We start from the raw sequence: 24,586 nt of genomic DNA on the forward strand, positions 1-24,586 counted from the left end.
AAGTGACGCCCTCAGCCCCTGCTCTCACAGGCGCCCAGGGTGGGCCTGGCATCAGAGAGAAAGACCCACTGCCCCTCCAGGAGCCAGATCACCCTCCAGGCCCCACGCAGCTTGGTCAGCCTCTGGGACCACGCTCAGGACTCGAAGGTGGGCCACCAAGCCAGCTGCACGGCCCAGCGCAGGCAGCCTTCGGCTTCCACACCTACCTGGCAGGGCTGCTGAGAGGACAGAGGGAAGGTGGGTGTGAGCTCTTCGGCCACTGCCCTCGTGGGAGTCGGGGCCTGAATTCCCAGGGCCGAGAAAAGGCTGATCTCTGTGGTCCTGCTGCTGTCCTGCTCCCACCCCTCTGCCCATACATCTAACCCTGGACCTTTCTCTGTCCTTTCATCCATAAGAATCCACAGCTGCCACGCACACATGACCCTCAGGGCAACTTTCTGATCGAGACAAGAAAAAGGTGGCAAATCGGCCTTCAAGTAGGAGTCCAGGGCGGCAAGAAAAGGATCATAAATTCCCCACAAGTAACTGGCACACGCTCACTGAACATTCAAACGGGTGGTCAGGGTGGAGTTCGGGACAGGGGAGAAAACCTCACATGGGCTTCTATCCCCTTCACTTAAGCACGCCCCATTTTCAGGCAGCGGAGGATCCAAGAAGCATGGTAAACGTCTCCTGCAGGTTTCAGATCAGCAAATTAAAGGGGCTAACCGAGTCCTAAGGAAGCCCAACCCGCAGGCAGCAACCCGCACGCAGGGGATCCTCCTAGCAGAAGTCTTAAGACGGTCTCATCCGTCTCTAAACTGCTCACAGGATTAACGGGAAGGTAATGGGAAGGCTTGATCGATACTGATTTCACCGTCATGGGAGTGACTCATCCTTAAATCCTACCCAGCTTAAAACTCAGCTGTGAACAGAAACAAAACAACATAATAGCAATGTCAGATTGAAAATAGCAAGTATGACTTGTAAACAGTTCATGCTTATAAACAATTAACAGTCACCTCCCCAGTCATCCAGCCTTCTGGATGTGCTGAGAGGAAGTACCGCTCAGACTCCCAAGTGGGCCAGAGGCAGGACTGTCCTCAGCACAGCCCGCATCAACCCCTCCCCACCATGCTGGAGTCAGGTTTACAAAATAGACCCTGAGGAAGTTAAGATGAGTGCCTCTGAACTGCATTCCATGCATTTGAAAGATGAGTGCTCACCAAGGAACCCAGCTTTCAAAAACTCAAAGTTAAGCTGTCCTGGAGTACAATTCCCCCCAGGAGCTACTGCAGAGTTTAAAGGCAGCAACTTCTTTGTCCAAAAATGGCAGAAATGGGGTCATGTGAGATTTCCCAATAACTGTATTCCTCTCAAGAAGCATTCACTTTAAGAGAAGCAATCAGGTGCCCAGAAGACAAACTATACATTTTAAGCATTTGGCCGGAGCATCAGAAGGCAAATGTGCTTAGTGCCATCTTGAAAGTATATACTTTTAGGTACTGAATTTCACTTAGTTTTTCAAACCTAACCTGTAACCAACTCTCAAAACTGGCCAAGAACAAATATATATATGTATTATATTATAATAATATAATGTTATATATTATTCCATCATTATGGGATGCATGTTTGTGTCCCCTGAAAATTCATATGCTGAAGCCCTAACCCCAGTGGGATGGTATTAGGATGTGGGGCCTTGAGGGTCATTAGGTTTAACGAGGTCATGAGGGTGGGGCCCCTTGGTGGGATGAGTGTCCTTAAAAGAAGAAACCAGAGCATGCGCTCTCTCCCTCCCTCTCTCTCCACCACATGAAGATACCACGTGAAGACGGCCATCTGCAAACCAGTAAGTAGGCCCTCATCAGACACTCGATCTGCCAGCACCTTGATGTTGGACTTCCAGCCTCCAAAACCGTGGGAAATAAAATGTCTGTTGTTTAACCCCCCAGTCTATGATAATTTGTCATAAAAGCCTGAGCCAATGCAGACATCCCTCCAGCTCCATAAGAGCACATCACCAACTTGGGAAAGGGGTGCACCACCCTCTTGTCACGTGACAATACCTCCTGCCCAGGGGAAGACAAGAGTGGTCCCTCGGGCTTGCTTCCAAGATGCAGGGAAAATACCAGTCCAACTTCCAAACCTGGCTAAGCTGCCAGCAGTGAGATTCCTCCCACAGGGCCCACACCTAGAGACTGCTCAACTGAGCAGGGTGGAGAAAAGTCCTTTCACCGCCAAACAGGCTTGCCTACCTCCCGGTCTTGTTGGAATCCAGCAGGTCCAGGCCTGAGCCCTGACTCCTGGTTAAACTAGAGGGTGACAACTTAGGACAAAGAACCAGGCCCAGAGAGCATCTGCTGGAATGGTGGGCAGGCGGGCCTGGCCTTGGACATGCAGCACATGCCCTGTGCCCTCAAGCAACACACCCCTTGGGGCCTCCATTTTCTCTTCTGTACAGGAAGGCACTGGCTCTTTTCTGCTTCGGAGATGCTCCCATTCTTGCTTGCAGAGGTCAAGCCCTTTCCTTCAGGGCTCCCTATGCCGTGGGGGAGACAGTGTGCAGGAAGAAATTGAGTTGTCAAAGCAAATGAAAAACTTCCAGTCTAATCAGTGAGGAAACCAAATATCTAAACAAATCTCTCATCTGGAAAAATAAGAAAATGAAAAAGCAATTACACGTCACATGGCTGATTAGTAATAAATTTCATTTGTGAGTCGATGGCATGAGAGTCTGACTCCTGACTTGCTTTCCCTGAAAGGAAAACATGATCTGTGACACTCTCTCATTATGGAAAACGAACCCATCCCTGGTGACTCAGCTCAAATCTACATTTGCTGGTGAGGCCTCCCTTGACCTCACACACCCTCCACTGTGCTCCCATGGCACCTGTGACACCCTTGGCTTGCCTTCTCCACCGTGGCCACCACGGGCAGGGGTTGGCCTTCTTCAGTCTGTCTCCCCCACTCTCCCACATGGCATATACTCATAGTTGAACCAATCAAGAAATAAGATTTTTTGAAATTTTGGTAAAATAAACACAACATAAAATGGCGCAGTGGTTGAGAGTGTGCCTGCCAATGCAGGGGACACGGGTTCGTGCCCCGGTCCAGGAGGATCCCACATGCCGCGGAGCGGCTGGGCCCGTGAGCCATGGCCGCTGAGCCTGCAAGTCCAGAGCCTGTGCTCCGCAACAGGAGAGGCCACAGCAGTGAGAGGCCCGCGTACCGCAAAAAATAAAAAATAAAATTAAAAAAAAGTACCACTTTATCCATATTTAAGTGCACAGTTCAGTGTCATTAAACACATTCACACTGTTGCACAACCATCGCCACCATCCATCCACAAAACACTTTCCATCTTGAGAAACTGAACCTCCAAACCCATCAGACACTAACTCCCCATCCTCCCCCCTCCCCCAGCCCCTGGTACCCACCATTCTACTTTCTGTCACTATAAATGTGACAGCTCTAGGTACCTCATATAAGTGGAATCATATGGTATTTGTTTATTTGTGTCTGGCTTATTTCACTTAACATGATGTCCTCAAGGTTCATCCCTGTTGCAGCATGTGTCAGAACCTCTTTCCTTTTTAAGGCTGCATAATATGTCATTGCTTGTATGGGTCACATTTTGTTTAACCATTCATCCATTGATGGACACTTGGGTTGCTTCCACCTTTTGGCTATTGCAAACAATTATTTGCTGCTATGAACATAGGTGTGCAAAATATCTCTGACTCCCTGCTGTCAATTCTTTTGGGTATATACTAACATAGGACTGCTGGATCAGACTGCAATTCTATGTTTAATTTTTCAAGGGACCACCACACTTTTCCACAGTGACTGCATAATTTACTTTCCCACCAGCAATGCACAAGGGCTACAATTTCTTCACATCCTTGCCAACAGTTGTTGTTTTCAATTTTTTGATAATTGCCATCCTCATGGGTGTGAACTGGTATCTCTTCGTCATTTTGATCTGCATTTCCCTAATGACTAGTGATGTGGAGCATCTTTTCATGTGCTTATTGGCCTCAAGAAATAAGTTTTAAACCAAAGGAATTAACTCCTCCCCCTAAGAAAAGCACCATCTCTTACTGTGAGTTGTTTCATCAAGTTCGTTGAGTAAGTGGTTTGGATTCAAGACACATGTCTCTTAGAAACACCACCAAAGGTTATGGCCCCCTAGTGAGACCACCCAACCCCACCTAACAAGCTCTTGAAGCAGGACTAAACCTGGATCCCCATTCTGATAAGCAGAGACCCCGTTCAACCCAAGAGAGCAGAGTAAGAGGGCAATTCCTTCTCTCTGTCCTAGGGAAGCTCTCCAGTAAAGCATTTACTAACCAGGCACCATTTCTGTGGCTGGCTTCCCACCCCCTCGCTGAGACCTTCTCTGGCAGCCGGGGACCCAGGCTCTGGGACTCCCATTCCTGCAAACAGCCCTTGACCTACAAGGGCCACAGGTTCTCAATTTTTCCACACTCTCAATTTTAAATATTTTAATTAGTTTTTCTGGATAAGTAGATTCATGTGTTTCAGATCCTGTGTCCTAAATTTGGGCAGGGGCTATGACTCCCACCCTCATTTCTCATGCAGATCTGCTTCTTCCCCAGAAGGCTGCCTGACCCCTAATTACCTGAGCTATTCCTGAGGAAGGAAGAGAGTGCAGGGCTGTACACGCCTCACACTATTGTGGGAATGACTCATTTCTGTCCTGTAGTGCTGACACCTGGGCTTTCTTGGGATTCAAATAACTGCCTCTCCAGGAGGAGAATGTTTCACACCCTTCCCCGGAGGCAGAAGGGATAACAGGAAGAGAGAGGAACAGAAGGGAGGGAAGTGTCTTCCATCCCCAAAGACGAAGGCTGGACCAAGCACTCGTGAAACTCCTCTAAGTAAAATGAAGCTCAAGTCTTAATGTAAAGGTCAGAGAAGGCAAATGATGCTAAAAGCAGTACATCAGCATCCATACACACCAGGAGGGTACCAATTATTCTTTAAGGAAATAGACAACTTTTCATGTGTATTTCCTCCATCCTTAGCAAAAATAAGAAGAGCTAACCCCTAGTGCAAATGACAGGAATGTCATACATTCAAAGGAATGTATGCGTATTTGCTCATGAAATACTTAGTCTTGTCCTCTGAAATGGGTACCATTATCAACTCCCATTTTACAGATGAGAAAACCGGGGCAGAGAAGGAAAACAAGGTGTCCCAGGAACAGCCCATCAGTAGACTTCTCATTTTGAGAGACTCCAGGCTCTAACTCAAATCTCTAAAGGGAATCTGGACCATCAAACATGACCGGGGAGAAAAGCAGTCTGTGGCACAGCAGAAGGCCTGCTTTCCAACTGAGGAAAACGGACACTCTGAGACGCTTAGGCTCTGCTTGCTCCAACAGGTGAAAAGAGATTTAAAATTCAGAATTCACTATGCTGATAGCAGGAAAGTAGCACCAGAGTCCCCAGGCCCTTCAGGAAGCCTCTGAAACTGGCGTGTTTTTAAGGTTATTTGTCCAGTGAAAACAGCTGCAGAACAGGCAGCAGGAATCTTCCAGCACCAAGCCCCAGCTAAGGACCAGCAACTGCTTCTCAGGAGAACTACAACGTGCCTGGTTGAGTTAAAAGCATAAATCAATACGCGTTAAAAAGCACCAGTAGCAAAGCCCAGACCTGGACACAGAGCTGGCATCCCCTTTCAAACAAATCATTCCTCACTGCTCCGGGTGGTGCGGTGAGGCCTGGAAACGGCCCTGCGAGGTCTGCCAGCACTGCAGGGGGCCAGGCCCTACCCACCCCAATCGCAGCAGGCCAAGGCCACGGCCAGCCGGGCCCATGACCTAGCTCAGAGGGGAACCAGGGTCATCACTCGACTGCGTTCCCTTGGAAAGCTGGAAAGCAGCATATGGCAATGAACGCACAAGCTCACCTGAAGAGGTTTCACTTTTATTTTTAGAGGAGAGGAGTAAGTCTGGAGTCCGTGTTGGCTCCCCCAGTTTCAGCTTGGTCCTCACCCTTACCAGGTACCCCTGATGCCCCCAACAAAGATGAGGTGTATGTGTGTGTGCACTTCTAAAGTCCAGGGCAGCTGTTTCTGAAGGGCTCTGCTGTGTGAGCCGCCTCCTCCTGGGCCTCCCTCACCTACACCTTCACCGGTTCATGCCAGGGACCCCATCAAGAGGCCAGAGAGGCCTCCCTTGCACACTGTCTCCCAGGGAACACGCTGACGCTCAAAAGGCTGAGTCCCCTCACAGAGCGCTTGGCTGTCCTGCCCTCCCCACCTCCACGGGCCCTGCCCCACCAGGAACCTTGCCCCTGGGACCCTGAGAGCCAATACATTCAAGGAGCACTGAAGTCAGACGTCCCCCTACAGCCTCTCGTGCTCTTCAGCAGCTCGACGTCCCCACCCCTGCAGCCCACACACTTCATGAGTTCAAAACTTCACTGTAGATATAGGAAAGGAGGTCAATCCTCCAGTGGTTAGCATGTGGGGAAGGCCGGAGCCTGGAGCCCTGGGGAAAGGCCGGCAAGGCCACCACAGCATGTGGAGAAAAGACAGACAAAAACATGCATCTGTTGGATGCTTTCTACAAGCTGGTTCTGCTGAGCACCTGAGATACAGTATTGCTAATCCTCCCATCATCCCAAACTACAGATGGGGACACTGAGGCCTGGAACTCCTGCTCCAATACCTGCCTACACCTGAGAAAGGGAGGTAGAGGGGTACGTGCGGGGACGGGGGCTTCAAAGGCAGGCAGCGCTGCGCATAGGCAGCCCCACGACAAGGACAGATGAAAGGCAGGCACTGTGCTGGCTTGTCCTGGTGGGTTCACATCCACTCTGTTCAACATTCGCATGGAGATTTTACAAAACTCTCTAACAATCTATGCTTGAAATTAATGTGCCAGGTTCAAATGATTATGTTTACATTTTCTATAAGAAATATCCCGTCTTACGAGTCTCCTCAGGGGTATGACGCTTTTAACGATAATCTCTTAGGTGTTAATTATGTTCAGGAGTCCTCATCACACCATCCTAGACAAGTAAACTTCCGGGGGAGGGGTGGTGTGCAGGGAGCAGGCTTCACCTCCAATGGCCCTACGATGAGGCCGTCAAAGGCCTTATCCAGACCCCTAAAGAAGAGGGAGCACTTAAGTGACAGAGGTCTTTAAGATTAGCTACTGTCCCTGCCAGGATCCACTGCAAACGTCTACTGGCCTCACCAAGAAAACAATGCAAGAAACAGAAGCAAATGTCTGCTCACAGTGATGCTGCTGCTTCCAACTAGACCTTCCTAAGAACTCCATCTCTCTCTACATTGTCTCAGGATCTGAGGACTAGAAAAGCCATAAGAAACAGCCTAGAGGGTCCCTGTCATTCAGAGGGAAGAGTGTGAGTGGTCAGCAGCTGTGGAGGAGGCAGTGCCCACCGGACCCCCTGAGGCTCCCCCCTGCTCCCCTGCATCAGGCCAAGCCAGGCACACCACACAGCAGAGCCCAGCCCGACTGCTTGCCTCCAATCAGGAGCCCAGCTCCACATAGTTTGAAGCCTGCCACGGACAAAATTGGTGCTGATGAGTGATTCATTAAACCCTACCTGTAGGGAACTTCTGGAACAAGGCTTCCCTCCAGAGGGATGAGGCAGCCTTGACACAGGGCTAGAATCACAAGTGACCTTTCCAGGGGTTCTAAGATTTTTATTCACCTCAGTGTACAAAAAGCCTGATGAAACAATGATTTTAAAGATTGCTTTCAAGTTCTATGTAGTAGTAACTGGCCTGATAAAATGTTTCACCTGGCAGAGTGATCATGACAAGATGAAAATAAATTCGTTGTAAATAGTGTTGTAAAGAGTGCTTCAAAGTGAATGGGGGAGTGGGGAGAGGGACGGAGTTTGTCCCTTTAAGAAGTCTTCTGTTTCTTGAGGTCTTCCTATGTGCCAGGCACTGGGCCGCGTCCTGGGAATTCAAGGATGACCAAGGTACCATTCCCTTCCCCGACCAGTGGGATAAAACAATTTGGGGGTGATGCACTAATAGGGGTATAAGGAGAGAGCTGTGAGGCCAACCAGCATGCAGGATCAAGGCCACCAGAGAGGGGGAACTGTAGCTAATTCTGAAAAGAGTTTGCCAGAGGGCAAATTGGTAATATAGTTGTTCCAAGCAGAGAGGCTCCCACCTGCCAAGGCAGAGAGACTTGAATGGGTACAGCCTGTTTCAGAAACAGCCTGAGCTGCTGTTCAAAATGTCTTAGATGATGGCAGGCTGCAGTCCTGTATCAGACAGCCAAACCAATGACTTCCAAATTAAGAATAATAAAAAGCAATCACGGAGAGACCAGTCTAAAACTTTCAAAATATAAAACTGAAGAACTACCTATACACTAACTTAGTGTAGCCTCAACTAAGGAAGTGAGAAAGTGGATTCTGAAAATACCCAAGAAGTATGAAGCCAAATATAGAAAAATGTCTAACAAAATACAACCAATGTGAGACCCAACGCCAGCAATAACAGTGTTTGTTACTATTCTCTATTAGGATTTCTGGCTGGTAAACACCTGAACTACATAAAAACTGCCCAAGGGCACACATTTAAGAATAATAATTAAAGTTTTACCACATATTTTAAGTAGAACAATGGGAAGTAAATCTTCCTTATTTTTAAAAATGAATCAATAGGTTTTTTAAATCTCTAACCTCAAAAGAAGTATTTTAGAAGTTGTCATTTTCTAAAGTCCTGTAAAAACATCTTAAATCCCAAATTGTAAAAGGCACACTAGATATAACAACTTTGCCAAGGTTGCTTACATCACTTAGGAAGACCCTAATTCTCTCATGCTAGCTCACTGTTGCAGTAGAACAATCTTAATTCAAAACCATATCCCAACGGTTCCTACAGAAGCCTGCAGTCTCCACATTTTCCTGCAAACCGGATTCCCAGGAACCAAGCCAAACAGCAAAATCTAAGAAGGGCAGTGGGGTAATTGCTATCTTCATCCATAGGGCACTGTTAATTCAGGACCCAAGAGGCTACATTTCCTTTCTGGCCACTAGATGGCGCCTATGCGTTAGTGAGGTGGGCAAAGTGCACACTGGACACTTCTTGGGCACCAGCAAAAATTGACAAATGAAAGAATTAAGAGAGAAAGCATAATAAGCAGATCTCTGAAATGGATGCTGCACTGCAGGCACTGGCCACTGTTTACTGAAAAAAGGTAAAATCACACAACTGTGTTTAAGAAGCAAATTGCAATCCTGTTAATAAGCACCTTAGCAAAATAAAGCTTTATTACAGAACATTTATTGAGCACCTACTATGTGCCAGGCTCTGACAATGGCAGTCAAATATCAAGTGCGTCCTATGTTTCTAGCACTACCCAAATAACATCTCTGTTCATGGATGTCATGTCATGAGCAGTAGCAAGCTAAAGTCTGAGGGCTCAGTATATGCCAGCCTCTGTTCTAAGCACTTGACATATGTATCAGTTCACTTCGTTTTTATGAATAAATGTCTGGAATAGGTTCTATTAAAATTATAATATTACAGGGCTTCCCTGGTGGCGCAGTGGTTGAGAATCTGCCTGCCAGTGCAGGGGACACGGGTTTGATCCCTGGTCCGGGAGGATCCCACATACCGTGGAGCAACTGGGCTTGTGTGCCACAACTACTGAGCCTGTGCTCTAGAGCGTGCGAGCCACAACTACTGAAGCCCATGTGCCTAGAGCCCGTGCTCCGCCACAAGAGAAGCCACCACAGTGAGAAGCCCGCACGCAGCAACGAAGACCCAACGCAGCCAAAAATAAATTAATTAATTAATTTAAAAATAAACTATAGTATTGCAGATGAGGGAACTGAGGCACAGGAAGATTAAACAATTTGCTTGAGACCTTAGCTATTGAGCAGCTGAGATTCAAACCCAAGCCCTTTGGCTGCCCTGCTCTCTACAGTCTCATAAAATGACAACAGCTCAGGTACCAGACAAAACAAATCACTGTTTACCGGCACAGCAGGGGGTATGACATCAAAAGGAATAAGGGGGAAGTCAGGTCTATAGAAATGAAGATAATCAAGAAAAGCTTCAGGAAGGAGAAGGAATCTGAGTTAGAAATTAAAGGATGGCATCTCAGATGTACTATAACCACAGGAAGGTATTTGAGGGACAGGAATTAACTGACTTAGTGTCCCATCTTTAGACAGTTACAGTATTGTCCCTATTTCACAGATCTGAAACCTAGAGATTTTTTTAAATGAAAAAATATTCCTCTTCCTCCAATTTTTCTGACCTTAATTTTCTAAATATATTAGAAGATGGTTTTATTTTGTTGTTTAATGAGAAAAGGAGAAAACTCTCCCCCAATTATTTCAAGTCTCTACATTTCTGTTGAGACTCAGAAAAGTTAACTTGTTCAGGGCCTGGGAACTAATTGGCAGCGAAGGAGAAACTAGAACCAGGTGACCTTGCTGTGCTCTAGAGTAGCACTTTCCACTATTCAGTTTGGAGGGGGGAGGGGACAGGGAGCAGTAAAGAGGAAAAACATGCCAAGCCATGAACACAGCAGGAGCAAAACCATGGAGACAGGAATGGGCTTACTTACCGCACAGCTAGAGCCCATTGCTGGAGAGTGCTGGGAATTCACACGGGATCCCTACAGCACAGTCTCAGTAGGACGGATTACAGCCCTAGATGGGGGCCCTTGGACCTGATTCCTGGACCATGATGCGGCACATGCTGAGTATCTGGGGCTGGCAAGTCCATCAAAGCAGAGGGAGGGCACAGGAGTCAGAGTGCCCGGCCCAGAGGCCAACCAAGCATCTCCTCTAAGAGTCCATGCAGGTCTGGACTGGACCAGGGTGGAGCCAGAAATGCACAAATCTGAACAATTTCAAGTGACTCAGTGAGGTAGAAAGGAAACATTCAATGAATGAGTCTCCCCAGAAAAGGGCTGATGAACTGAAATTTAACTAGGAATTCCATCCTGATCCAACATTTGTTGTTGAAATTCTTACTGAGGTAATGTTAGACAGAAAATCCCAAATATATCGCTCGACAAAGTAAAGCAGCAATACAAAAGAATTTCCTGTGATTAAACTATACCATGCTGTGACCTCACATGTGCCATGAACTCATTATCCACAGATATCAGACAACAGAACTACAGAAGCTGAACAGCAGATCTTCCTCTGTCGCTGGTCTCTTTGTTCGTTTGTTTTCATGACAATGTGTTCCTCTTTCAAATTCGGAGTCTGTGAGCTATTGGTAGGTATTACCCCACTACTGTGAGACCCCAGAAAATTAGGTGGGGAGAATAAACACAGGATGACACTGATAATCTGAGCACAACTGCTGAGGGTTTTGCAACCTAAATATAATTAATAGCTGATGACTTAAAACTATTGCCAGCTGACAGAGGAAGGTAGATCATGGACCTCTCACCTGGGCTTTCTTTCTATGCTTACTACTTTTCTCCAGGAGGTTATTAAAGGTCACTAGTATGCTTCCAATTTCAGAAAAATTGTTATAAACTCATCTCTCCCTAATCATCATCAGACTTTTCTCCCTTAAAGTGTTATTAACTAAAATTTGCCTAACTCAAATTGGTACTGTCTCACGTACTTAGTCTAACATGTATTTCCAATAATCAATTTTATAGAGACAAACCACTGACTGTATTTTATATGAGAGGATAAGCTGAAAGTAGGCATCCAAAACATCTAAGGAAAATTTTAAAGTTCTGCTCTATAAAACATTTATGCTTTAAGACTGTCAACATATATTTGTTCTCTCACGTCAAGAGTAATTTAGAAAGCAGCATGCATACACCTGAATTACCAACCTGACAAATAATTCCGAAGCCAGTTTAAAGAAAGCTCGTGATAGGTTTAAAAAAAAAAAAAAAGTAGCCATACAAAAGTATACAAAACAGCAACAATAATGTACTTGAAACTGTCAGAACTCAGATGAATGGATGGAAATACACACACACAATTCTGAACAAGTGGCATTTTTTATCATATAACTATTACTAAAGTAGATGCTTGTCTTGTTAAGGGAACTAAGAGGCTAAAGAGTGATATAAAAAATAAACTTTCAAACCTCCCTCCCCCAAGAACTTTCTGGACTAGGAATAGAATACTTCCTCAAGAATAGAATAGAATACTTCCTCTTTAAAATATAAATGCTTAAATTAAAAAACAAATTTTTAAGGCTTCCAGACTATCACAATGTGAACAATTTAAAGCAGGTATAGCTATCTCTGCAGCATTTGGTGGTACCTGTCTTATGCATGCATTTTCCCTATGTGGCTAGCCTCCAATCTATTTCAAATAAGAAACCATCAGCAATCATACATGGGACACTCATCTCCATGGACGCATCCCCAGCAACTGGCCAAGTAGCCATCACCAGTACTAACCAAGGAGAGGACCAATATGAGAATAAAGGCAGTCCCTGCATCCCTACCTACCTTTCCCCATCACAAATAGTAGCAACAATACACGGTAAAAGTTATTGCAATCATAGGCATTCATCCCTCATCATAAAAGAAACTTTCTGCTGTGTTCCAGTAAAATCTGAATAGCAACCTATAAGTTTAAAAATTCTTCTAGTCCAGGGCAGAAAAAAGAAAGAAAAATGAAAGCCTCATTTACTAGTTTGTTTTAGTGTTTTAAACAAACATAGCAAGTAACTTCTGTGTTTTGACTCATATATTTAAAATCATATGTAGAATAGTTTATGATATCAGAACAAATTTTTAAACTTAAAGAATTGAGTCCAATAAGTACTCAACATGTATTTATTGAGGAAAAGAGGAAAGAGAAAAAACCATTGAATTCAAATAAAGAAATATCAATATTCCCTTCAGATTTTGAAATTAATCAATTTCATAAGCCCTAAGTGAAGCTGGCATAAGTGGAAAAAGTAGAGAAGTCTTCTAAACATATTATTTGGGATTTTACAACATGAGTAAAACTGATGATTTAAAAATGGGAAAAAAAATAGAAAACAATTTAGTCTTCAATCTTCAAAAGTCTCAAAATCAAAGACACTGTTAATATTTTGAGTCGAATATAACCAAAACAATTTATCAAAAGAAACGAACTTCACCATGCCCAGGGAATGTGCATCTATTGAGATAACAACCTAACTTGTTTTTAAAGATCTTCTGTTTACCAACCGTTTTACACAAAATGTATGCCCCTTCCTCAGAAGAAATCAGTTCTTTCCAGATCCTTGGGGGTTGGTATAAGGGTGGTACTTATTTCAAAGTTTTAATCTTTCCAAATACTGAAAATCCTCCCCAAATGTCAACAAGTCTCAATGTGCAAAAACATTGGGACTGTTGTTCCCCACTCCACCCACCCACCCCACCCCCCTGCCACCTTAGTTTAAGCCAAATCATTTCTTTACAAATAACTGGAGAAGTTCCTCTTGATAATCGGATGCCAAACACCATTTTCAAGGAGAAGTCAGAGTGCTTCATTCATAATTCAACTTGTCTTTAAAGTGTTCAGAATTTTCCTTTGGAACATCTCAGACAGAGAAATCAAGAAACTATATCCCAAGCACGTGTGCAACTATTATATATTTAGTACAATTGAGAGGCATGCATCTCTTGGACTCAGATAGCACCTGTCATAAGTTGGCTAAGAACAGCAGTTCAAAGCAAGTTGGCCTGTGGGCACAAATACCTCTTCTATGAACTAGGGTTGATTTTTAAGTGAGTTTTGAAAACAAATCGAAAAAAATCACAACCCAGAGAGAAACATGGCTTGGACATTTTACAATTAAAAAACATTTCAAGATTTAATTGCCTCCTCAATCTCTTTCTTAGCCCCTCACACTTTTAAAAGCAGTCAAGTATTTTAAATTAAATAAGGCCTTACAATTATGAAAGTTCTCTAAAGATTTCCAGAAAGCTAACTAAGCAATGTGTAAATCCAAAAAATGTAAACCAAGTAAGTCCCATCTTCCTTACAACTCAAAACGTGCTGTGAAACATTCATGTACACACCTGTAACTCCTACTAAAGTTCTGGCAAATGGTAACTACGACACTGTCCATTTTTAATCACAATTGTCATAACCAATGTTATAAACAAGGCAGTGCAGCTGATCGAGATGGGTGACTGTCTCATGGATGCCACAGCCTGCCAGCAACAATGCAATAGGAGGGAAGGTATTAATAAGGCAAGCGGTGCTGCACAGGCCTTCAGAATATCAACAACAGTGATTTGCTTCCTGTCTTAAGTCTACAGAAATGTTTTTAAAGGGCCTTTAAAATGTTATTTGAGAACTGTGTACCCTGTGCTGAGTCTGAAAAAGATCTGAATTTTCCAGAAACTTTGTTTCATGCACGATTATACAAAAATGCCCCAAGGACAAAAGTGAAGTTCTCTTTCTGTGCAGGCTCGGGCATCACTTAACAAAGGATCCAGCTTCCATACAGCAGGTGCTCAATAAGTGCTGGCTGGATTCAGTTGCTTCTTACAGCTCATTCTTACAAAACAAATGAAACCAGATTTAAAAGGAAGCTACTGTCCCTGGAGGGCTCTCCTTGGCAAAACTCTAAGGCAACAAGTGAAAACGATACAGTTGATATTCATTACTGCCCTGATCTTGCAACAATAAGAAGAACAGGAAACATTTTTATTAGTAAACTGAGCCTCAGATGAAGACCAAAAACAAATATAAACAACAATTGAATTTACGGTCTTTTTCTATTAAAAGGCCAAGGTAAATCTGGATAAAGACAGAACAGTTTGAAAACAAAAATGCCTTTGCTATGTTTTTTAATCTTTTGTTCAATAAGAAATTTTAATTAAAAAATAAAATAATCACTGTATACCTGAAAAAGCTGCTGTATCCTACAAAGATTCTCTTTCCTGCTCAGATTCTGGAGCTATTTAAGAAATAAAACAAGCAACAAAGAAGAAAAAGAAAGCCCACTGCATTAAAATGAACAGTTCTTCCTCAGTTTTTACTACCAGGTTGGTTAATATGGGATATCAAAAAAAGACAGTGGAAATTCTTTATCATCTTAAACATTACATTCTTTCTTGTTCGAAAACATATGTAAGAAAACTGGAATAGAAAATGCCATCCAGACTCGGCTCCTAAACTCTCATCTTGGAAAGACCAACATCGTTTCAGATTCAGTTAAGGATTTTACTGTCACAAATCGGACCTTCACTACTAGCACTTGCGTTTTTTTAACCCAACCCCTTAATCCTTAATGTGAGCTATGTCTAACCAAGATTCTTTTTTCCTGTCTGTCTTTTTCTCCTATGGCACTGAATCTCTGCTCTTAGAGCTTCAGCGATCAGTTTGTAGTTCATGGATCTGAAAAACTCCATAAATTAAAAAAAGAGAGACATCAACCTGCTGGACAAATTTACTTAATAATTTTAATCTAGATTCTATGTTCAGAGTAACACAACGCATTCTTTTCAACCTTAGCATATTTCTTTAAAAAAAAATCCCATATTACATTTGGGATATAATTCACATAGCATAAAAATCACTCATTTAAAGTGTACAATTCAATGGTTTTTAGTATTTTCAGAAGGTTGTGCAACCATCGCCACAAACTAATTTTAGAATATTTTCATCACCCCAAAAAGAAACCCTGCATCCATTAGCAGCCACTCCCCACCCCCTCCTCCCCCAGCCCTATGCAACCACTAATCTACTTTCTGTCTCCATGGATTTGTTAATTCTGGACTTCATATAAATGGAATCATATAATACGTGGTCTTTTGTGACTGACTTCTTTTACTTAGCATGTTTTTAATGTTCTTCCAGTCAACCTTAGCATATTTCTTAACGTTGGACTTTTCTAATCCTTCTGACAAATCAAATATATACCCTTTTAAACTTCCAACCCACGCCCCACCCCTCCGCAAAAGTACCGTTTACTTGCTATTTCCCTCTAGAGAGGCTAAACTATAATTTGCTATTTAGGTTCTTTCCAAACTTCTTATTCTGGATTCTTCTCCTGGTAATAAAACAGCAACTTCTTTTAACACCAACCTTTCACATACCTACATTTCCCTGACAATAAGATATGACTGTGCCTAGGGCAGAAAGATGACACATCTTTTTAATGAGATGGCCACAATACATTTAAAGTGCACATTGACTTTTTTAATATAAAAAAGCATCATATTATTTGGCTATCACTCCTAACTCCCAAACCTCCCTTCTTCAGATGCACTGTTCACAGTACATTGATAAAAAATTCTGTATGACTTCATCTGCTTCGAAACTTCTTGATTTTCTAAGTTAAAGATTTAAAAAATCATCCCTACTGCTATCACACTCTGAGAGAAAACACTAATCCCTAAACAGGCCAACACAATATTAATCAACAGCACCCCAGTCTTTATTATATTATACTAGACAGCCAAAAGAATGTTGGTCTCTGATAGGACTCAGTGGTTTATTTCTATCAGAAGTAAGCATTCCAGCACCTTTTGGACTAAGGACTGAACACACGCTGACACTGAGCATATCATTTACTCCTGAAAACTTCCAAGCTGTAGGTAGGGAGGGGCAGGTAGTGAGTTTGAACTTCAACAAACCATAATGAGGATTGGGGTGCTTTCTGGCCATCCATCAAGTTTCCAGAAACCAACCATTTTCAAGGGACCCTTGAGCAAAGCTTTGGCATCTAGAACTATAAAAGTATGCTAAAATGCCCCTACCCCTCCTGTTTTCTCAGGGGAAAAAACCACCTTTCGCCAAGATATTTTTCACGAAGAACTCCAAACATGATATCCTATTTTTTTACTTTTTTTTTTTGATATCCTATTTTAAAATGCCGGAGTCCTGCATGGGAGAAGCAAGGCCATTCCTGCTGTTGTGAACTTCAGAACTTACTAACATTAAACAATAAAACTAGAAACACGACACAGTTCAACCACATGCTGTAGTAAAATGGATTAACTCTCCTGTGTCTCCTAAGCTATATTTAGCTTTTAAAGGCTAGAAACCCTCCTCTGTCCCCCCAAACACCATCTGCGAGCCTTAGAAGGGAGCCGAAAGCCCTTCGTCCCATCCAGCCAGAGGAAAGTTTAGAAAACAAAGAACAGGAGAGTTCAGACTTGTAGAAGGTCCGGACTCAATCAGAGTCTTACTCCATGAAGTAAACACGCTAATTCTATAAAAATCTGCTCTTACTCCATCATGGACTCATTTCTTACAAAACGTTTAAGAAGGGTTTGTTTACAGGAACAGCCTTTCCGAACTGCCCCTACGATGGGGACAGACAGCCCCCGCTGCCTCCCGATTCCCCCCCTCACTCTTCGAGGCTCCGTCGTGATTTTTCAAAGTTAATTGGCACCACCTGCATACCCTCGGCAAGCATTACTCACCAACACGCCCTCGTCGTTCCTAGCCCCAGTTCTGTGGCTGCATTTAAACTTTAATCGTGTTCAAGTTACCCTGCCATCGCGAATGTATCAGTAAGCCTCACTTTAATGTTTTGAGAAGAACAGGACTCTCTCCTTTCCTCCCTCCACACACCGCGGGGCCCTAAGTTCTCACTCCCTCCCTCCCCGCACTTCCCTACCCCTACCCGACACTACCAAAACAAAAGCTATCAGATTGCAGGCGACAGCGTGTGGAGCGATATTGCTTATTAACTATGTACAAAGGAAGTGCGGGGCAGCGGGGGAGGGAATGCAACAAAACTCTGGCCACGAAACCCAGCCCAAGGTTGCGCGCTAGCAAAACAAAACACCCTCCTCCGCACCCCCGCCGCCGCAGATCCTGGCGCCCCTTAAACGACGACGCACGACACCTCTCGCCAGGGCCCGGCGTCTCGGTGTCCCGGAGCGGCCGTGTGGCTGCAGCTACAGCCCCGCGTTGCGAGCACGTGTATGGAAATGCAAGTCGGCTCCGACCACACACCCACTCCCGCACACTCGGATGCTGCCCTACCACCCCTAGCACTGCCAGGAGGAGGAGAGCGTCCACCCGCCGGTAGAAACTGGGAGAAGCTCCCAGCACCCTCTGAACTGGGGGTCCGGACGCGCTCCCCGGAACAGCCCAACTGACGCAGGGCCCCCGACCTCGCACTTTTCCAGGGGCTTCGTGGAGGCGTGGGGGGCCTAGGCGGGAACGCTCCCCGCACCCCCAAGCAGCACTGAGCAGCCCCGGGAAGCCGGGGACTAGCGACCCACCGCGGGTCCGGCGAAAGCGACATGAAAGGCCAGGAACCCAAAGAGCCCAAGGGACAAAGCGCGTTGGGCCACAGAAGGCCGCGCTGGAATGTTTGGAAACCCATCCTGGGGCTGCGAAGCCTCTCCGCCAGGCACCTCCTCCAGGGCACCTTGCATCCCCAAAGGCCAGCAGGCTGCCCGCTCCCGCCACCGGTCACCGAGTTTGCCCCAGCCGCGAGGTGGCCGCGCGAGCTGTCACCGCCGCCTGCGCGGTGCGCGGCCCCGCGCACCGGGAGGGGCGCGTGGTGCGGGAAGCCGGGCGCGAACTTCCCTGCTGGAGCCCGCGGGCCGCCCGGGAGTGAGCGCTGCGGAGACAGCCGACCCCCGGGGCAGGGCTCTAGGGACAGCGAAAGAGAAAGCCACCGAGGCCCTTCCCACGTGGGGATGCGCTGAGCTGGGGCCCGCGGGGCTCCAAACTAACGAGCCTGGGCCCCGGGGCCCCTCCGGCCTTCCGGCCGAGCCCCTCGGCTCCCCGCCCCGCGGCTCCCGAGATCGGGAGCCCAACAGCTGCGACGGTGGCAACTCGTGTTTCGCAAACAGGGCGCAGCCCCTCAGAGGAAAAGTTCCCGCAGTGGCCGCGGGCGGCGGGCACATACTCACTTTCTCCACTCGTCGGCCAGAGCGAGAGCGCGGCGGAGAAAAATAGGAGCCCCCACAGCGAGGTCGGGGACCCTCCTCCGGAGCCAGACTTCATTCCTTTTATTTGGGACGAAATTCCCCTTTCTCAAAAAAAAAGGGGGGTGGGAAGGAAAAGAAAAAGTCTCAAACTCAGTCTTCGCCCCCCCCTCCAAAAACAAGGGCGAAGGCAACAATATTCCAAAGGCGGCGCCGGCCGGGGGTCCGCGGGGCTGCGCGGACGGGGCGGGCGGCGGCGCTGGGCGGCCCCTCAGCGCCGGCAGCCGCGGCCGAGGACTCGGCGGAGTCGGGAACCCGATGCGCGCCGGGGCGGGCTGTCGGCGTCGTCGGCCTCCATTTTCAAACCCAAAGAGACAGGAGGGAGGAAAAACTGCAAAGAAAGGGGGCAAAGCCCAAATCCGTCTCGGCGAGGAAGGACAAAACCGGCCCCAGACAGAGGAGGAGGCTGTCCGACGCCCGAGCCTCCGCGGCGGGAGGGCGCGACGCAGTTCGCAAGATTGCCCCGAAGTCCGGGTCGCGGGCGAGGCCGACCGGGGGCAGAAATACGGAGTAAAAATGAATGAGCGGCTCCCCCTCCTCCTCCTCCTCCGGGCTCCGCTCGCCGCCGCCTCCTCCCTCAGCTCCGCCGCCGCCGCCGCCGCGAGCTCCTTCCCAAATCCAGGACACACACAAAGCGGCGGGCCGACCGCGCCGCGCTCAGCACTCCCGCCGCGCCGCCCGGGCTCCGCGCCGCCGCCGCCCGGCCCGCGCCGGCCCCCGCCCGCCGCCGCCGCCGCCGCCGCCGCCGCCGGCTCCGCGCGGGGGCCCCGGCTCGCTGAAGGTCAAAGCCGAGGCGCGCGGCGCGCCGTGGAGCTCCCCTCGCGCGGGAGGGGCGTGGAGGGCCCGGGGAGCGGGGCCGAGGGTCTGCAACCTCCAGGCACGGGCGCGCCGGGGGCAGGCTCGCTGGCGGCGTCCCTCTCTCTCGCTCGCCTCTCGAGTTCGCCTGGTGCGCTCGCTCCTCCTCGGGTTTTTTTCCTTTTTTTTTTTTTTTTTTTTCCGCTCAGCAGAGTTAATGCTGGTAAACAAGAGCCTCAGCCTCGCCGCGCCGCTGCCGCCGCCGCTGCCACACACTGGGGGCTCGCGCGCGCGCGCTCTCGGGGCCGCGCACACTCGCCCGCGCGCACACCCGCCCGCGCGCACACTGGAGCGGCCACAGCCGCAGCCGCGGCGCGCGGAGGGCCCGGCCCAGGCCGGCGCGCGCCAAGAGCCGGAGCCTGGGATCTCAGGGCAGTGCGGAGCGGAGCCCGAGCGTGGGATGCGAAGCTGCGAAGCACCGCCCCCGCCCCCTGCCCGCGCGGGCACACGCGCGCGCGCCCACACGCTCTCGCCCCCACCCGCACTGCGCCGGCCACCCTGCACGCGCCCTCCCCTCCCGCAAGACTCCAAAAACAATGCCCCAGGCGCCTGTCCGGGCACAGCGGAGGAGCTAGCAGGGGAGGGGAGGAGGGGCGGGGGTGGGGGGTGGGGGCGGGCGGGGAGTGCGGGGCCCGAGAGGTTCATTGAAAACAACAACAGCAAGGCTGGAAAACGCGTTTCCCCAGTTCTTGAAAAGCTTCATTGTTTCTTGCAGCTGTTGCAAAAGAAATAAATAAGTGCGTGCATGCGGCATTTTTTCGCAGCCTGCTGGAAAGCTCGAACGTAGCGGGAGGGGCATACCTGGGAGAAAGGAGACCCCCAGGCTACTAAGTGGGCACATTCGCGCAAGGTTGGGGCAGCCACGGCGTCGCCATCGGGGAGCCCACAGTTCCAGGGCTCGCGGGCAGCTAGGGCGAAGGGCGCGGCTCCCGTGGCTCGGCCCCGGGAGCAATGGGAGACGGCCCGCTGGGGCCCGGAGCCGGGGAAGGGGAGCCCAGACAGGCTGCCCCGCGTGCCCAGCGCGCGTCCCCGCGGCGGCCGCCAGGGGGCGCGGCAGGAGCCAGGGAGGGCTGGCCCGCGGAGTGTCGCCTCCCTCCCTCCGGGAGAGGAAATATGGGGGCCCGGACTGGGGGCCGGCCGGGTTGGGTAGCGCTGGCCCGGCCTCCGAGACCCGCGGCGGGTCCAGAGAGATCCTCGCGGATTCGCGCTTCTCCTGGCTCCACCACGTGGACAGCTGAGGGGAGCGGCCAGGGCGCGTGCACGGTGCGGGGCTCCGGGGGCCCCGAGGCTAGGGGGCGTGTCCGAGGGGTTCCCCGAGGAAGGGGTGGGGGGACCGGGGCCGAGACGTGTCTCCCGGTTGGGTTCGCGACAGGCGAACACGCCTCACACAAGCACAATGAGTGGTCACTGCGGAAACCCACCCGCACCTGCCTCGGGTCCTCCCGGGCACGTCTCTCTTGCCTCTTTCGCTCTGTAAGTGACTAGAAACTTCCAGTCCAGTCTCCTCTGTGGTTTTCTTGAATGTGCCCAAGGAGAGGTTTCCCCAAAGAGAGACTTGCCCTAGGACTGACATCTAATGAATAACGCTGCGGAGACCAGGTCCTCAAAGCGGGAAACAGCCCCGCAATGGCTAGAGAGAGGAGTTTGAAATACGTGGACTTTTAAAAATAGTGATTGGACCACGTGTCGCCTTTAATGTGGTCCGGTTTCATGACTCAGGCTAATTGCTGTCAATAATAAGTAAAAAGAAGATGGCTAACAAAGAGTTGTGAATGTCGAGATTGAGTAGAAGTGTTAGTCTCATAAACAATCAGGCTGTCTGGTAAGAGGGGATCTGTTCCAAAGGAAAGTAGTTTTCTTTTTTTTACTCTAATTGTAAAAGGTTTCCGCGTTACATTATGCATCCCATCGTTCGTAAATAATTTTTTAAATTAAGAGCTGAAAACAAGTCAAAAGCTATTATAATGGAAACCTAGCCCTTTTCCCCCTATATTTATTCCCTAGATCATTTTTCCCCTTGGAAATTTTTAGCTCAATTCAGTAAGTCAGTTGGATAGAAGGGAAATAAATCTTTTTTTACTTAAGAAAGTCATTCATATGGGATTGTTTTGTTTAACTGAAATGCAGCTGAATTTTTAAATAAAATGTTCCAGTTTTAGATATTCCTGGACATTAGCAAAGAAAGAAATATATTTGAATCTTTAAAAAGAAATTTAAATTTAGCATGTATCATTTTAAAAGTAGGCACTACCATATGAATAATTAAAATTTGGTCTACTAATTTTTAAATATTTCTTCAGACAATTCCCTATATGAGGTTGGTTTCAATGCCTACAGATCCACTCTGCAATTAAATGTAAAAGAATATCAATATTATATTTTCATTATATTTAATATTCAGAGTTTTGTAATACATACTTGTAAATTAAGACAAAAGTTTAGAGCTGATTTTTTAAAAGAATGATGCTAATATAAGATCTTTAAATACTACACAATATATATTTTAGTATTAGTAAATTCATTCAGTTGTCCCTGAGAACATAAGGGGGTATATGGAATAAAGAGAAATGCATACAGTTATTTAAATTGTAGGGGTTTTTATTTAACCAAAATGAGCTTTCATTTGTGATTTTTTTAAATGTTTTTTTTTCCTAAAGTGCTAGGACGTCAATAAGGTTAAATTATTTTAGACAGTGAAGTTAAATGTTTTTTATCATATAGCTTAATATTTAGAAAAAAAATCAAAATTTAGGTTGCCTTTCAGCTCTACCTTGATTACGCAAAGAAGGTGATTTGCATTTTCTTCAATTATTACATTCTACATACCAAAGTCAAGCTTATTTTTTCAACCTTAGAAATAAAATCAGGTAGTAAAACATTAATTGGAGTATTTGCTTTACAACTGCACTGCCAATGCATCACACATTTTGTTTTATGCAATTTTCCCCAGGTATCTTATAAATTTCCCTTACTTTGGAACTGAAACTGGTTGGTCATTTTCACTTTATAAAAACTGTTTACTTGAAAAGAGTTATATCTCAAATTACTGTGCTAAATGTACCAGATCCCCCCCGCCAAATGTAATATATACCAAGTGAAAAATATGAGAAACAGCACAAATGACAGTTGACAAGTAATACAATATATTGTGATATATTCCCAGAAAGGAATGTCATTCAACAGCGAGTGAATAAACTACAGCCACATACAACATGAGCAGATCTTTGAAACAATATGTTAAGTAAAGAAATGTAAGTTCCGAAAAACTATACACATAATACCATTCTGATAAAGCTCTTAAAAGCAGGGAAAACAAAAACTATGAGGCAAATTTTAAAGCAAGACCATCAAATACATGATAAAATATTTTTGTTTTGTTTTGTTTTGCTTTTGTTTTTGTCTTAGCAAGAGGATTCATAAAGAGCACAAAATCCAGACCTTGGTTACTTCAGGGAGGAAGTGGGGAGAACCCCAAAGGCACATGCAATGTTCTTGGAAATATGTTCATCCTCAGATGGGGTGGTAGATTTACAGATTTCCATTTTATAATTATGCTTTATAACTAACACATATGTTACACATATTTTTGCATGTATAAAATATTAAAGTAGATAAGAAAGAAAAATATGGGAGAAATTCATGAAAGAGATCATCCCAGCTTTCCAATATGATTCTTCTAGATTCCAAGCTGTTTGTATAAACAAATCAGAAGCATTAAAGAACCACTAAAATTGTATAGTTAATCAAGGTCTTACCCTTAAGGATATATTTCAAGGAATATGTACCCATAGCCTATCAATGCAATTCAAGACAAAAACAAATCATGAAACAAACAATGTCAAAGAATTCACTCCATAGGTAATCAGGTTCATTAAGAGTGCATTCTGTAAATTGTCTGGCAGTTTCCTATAAGGTTAAGTAAACATACACCTAACTCATGATCCAGCAATTCTACCCCTAGCTATTTAACCAAAAGAAATGAAAATATATCCACAAAGAGACCTGTATGGGAATGTTGATAGTTGCTTTATTCATAATAGTAAAAAACTGGAAACAACCGAAATGTACCTCAAAAGGGAAAAGGACAAACAAATCGTGATATAGCCATTCAACACACTACTGCTTACCAATAAAAAGGAACAAACTATTAATACATACAAAAACATAGATAAGCCTCAAAAGCATGGTAGTGTGTGTATTCATCAAAAACACATTGAACTGTACATTTAAGATGGATGCACTTCATTGTGTGTAATCATATCTGAATTTTAAGTTTTAAAGAGTGCATTATGTAATTTAGAAATTTTGCAGCTGTTCTAAAAAAGCTTAGCAAAATGCTTTCCATTTTTGCTATTATGTGAGTTAGTAGAGCTCATTTCCAACCTCCATGCCCACAGCTGTCTCTACAAATCAATACACTTTCAGAGATACATCTGCCTAAGTTCTCCTGCGAAGGGCTTTAGCTGGAGAAGCCACCAAGGGGGTCTCCACAAAGCAATCCGGGGGCAGGAAAGAGACAAGGGATCTCTAGATGGTTCCAGTCTCTGCACAGCCACAGCGAGGTGAGTCCCAGTCTCCTTGAGATCTGTTTACACTCAGCTTGAAAAGAGTTTTCTATTTTAGATGTGCACGGATAGCCAGCTCACGGGGCTGCAAGTGCTACATTCCTCCCTAATACTTTAAAAGCAAAGTGGAGTTTTCAGAAACCTCCACATTGGACAGGGACAGTGGGACATCTTTTTGTGACTACTTCCAGAACCATGTTCCGGTGTAACATCAGTAAGGGAAGTTCCTGGAAAACCCAGGCCTGGGCCAGGAGTGACAGGCACCCTCATGCTCGCCATGGATCCA

The 24,586-nt window shown here is 46.3% G+C and overlaps 1 protein-coding gene across 2 annotated transcripts in view; it reads right to left on the reverse strand.

The window, feature by feature from the left end:
* The window catches only part of IGF1R (insulin like growth factor 1 receptor), a 307,950-nt gene extending 287,376 nt beyond the window's left edge, over positions 1 to 20,574 (reverse strand). The window contains exons 1-2 of one of the 2 annotated variants that reach the window (XM_060293894.2): positions 20,537 to 20,574; positions 18,806 to 18,928 (exon numbers count right to left, since the gene is read on the reverse strand). In XM_060293894.2, coding sequence (XP_060149877.1) covers positions 18,806 to 18,899 — 94 coding nt within the window. In that variant the 5' untranslated portion in view covers positions 18,900 to 18,928; positions 20,537 to 20,574. Of the gene's footprint in view, positions 1 to 18,805; positions 19,546 to 20,536 lie in introns of those variants that run through there. The other variant, XM_030873151.2, reaches the window with a different exon arrangement.
* Between the last annotated feature and the right edge of the window lie 4,012 nt (positions 20,575 to 24,586).

Source organism: Globicephala melas, chromosome 2, assembly GCF_963455315.2.
Source record: "Globicephala melas chromosome 2, mGloMel1.2, whole genome shotgun sequence".
Taxonomy (NCBI): domain Eukaryota; kingdom Metazoa; phylum Chordata; class Mammalia; order Artiodactyla; family Delphinidae; genus Globicephala; species Globicephala melas.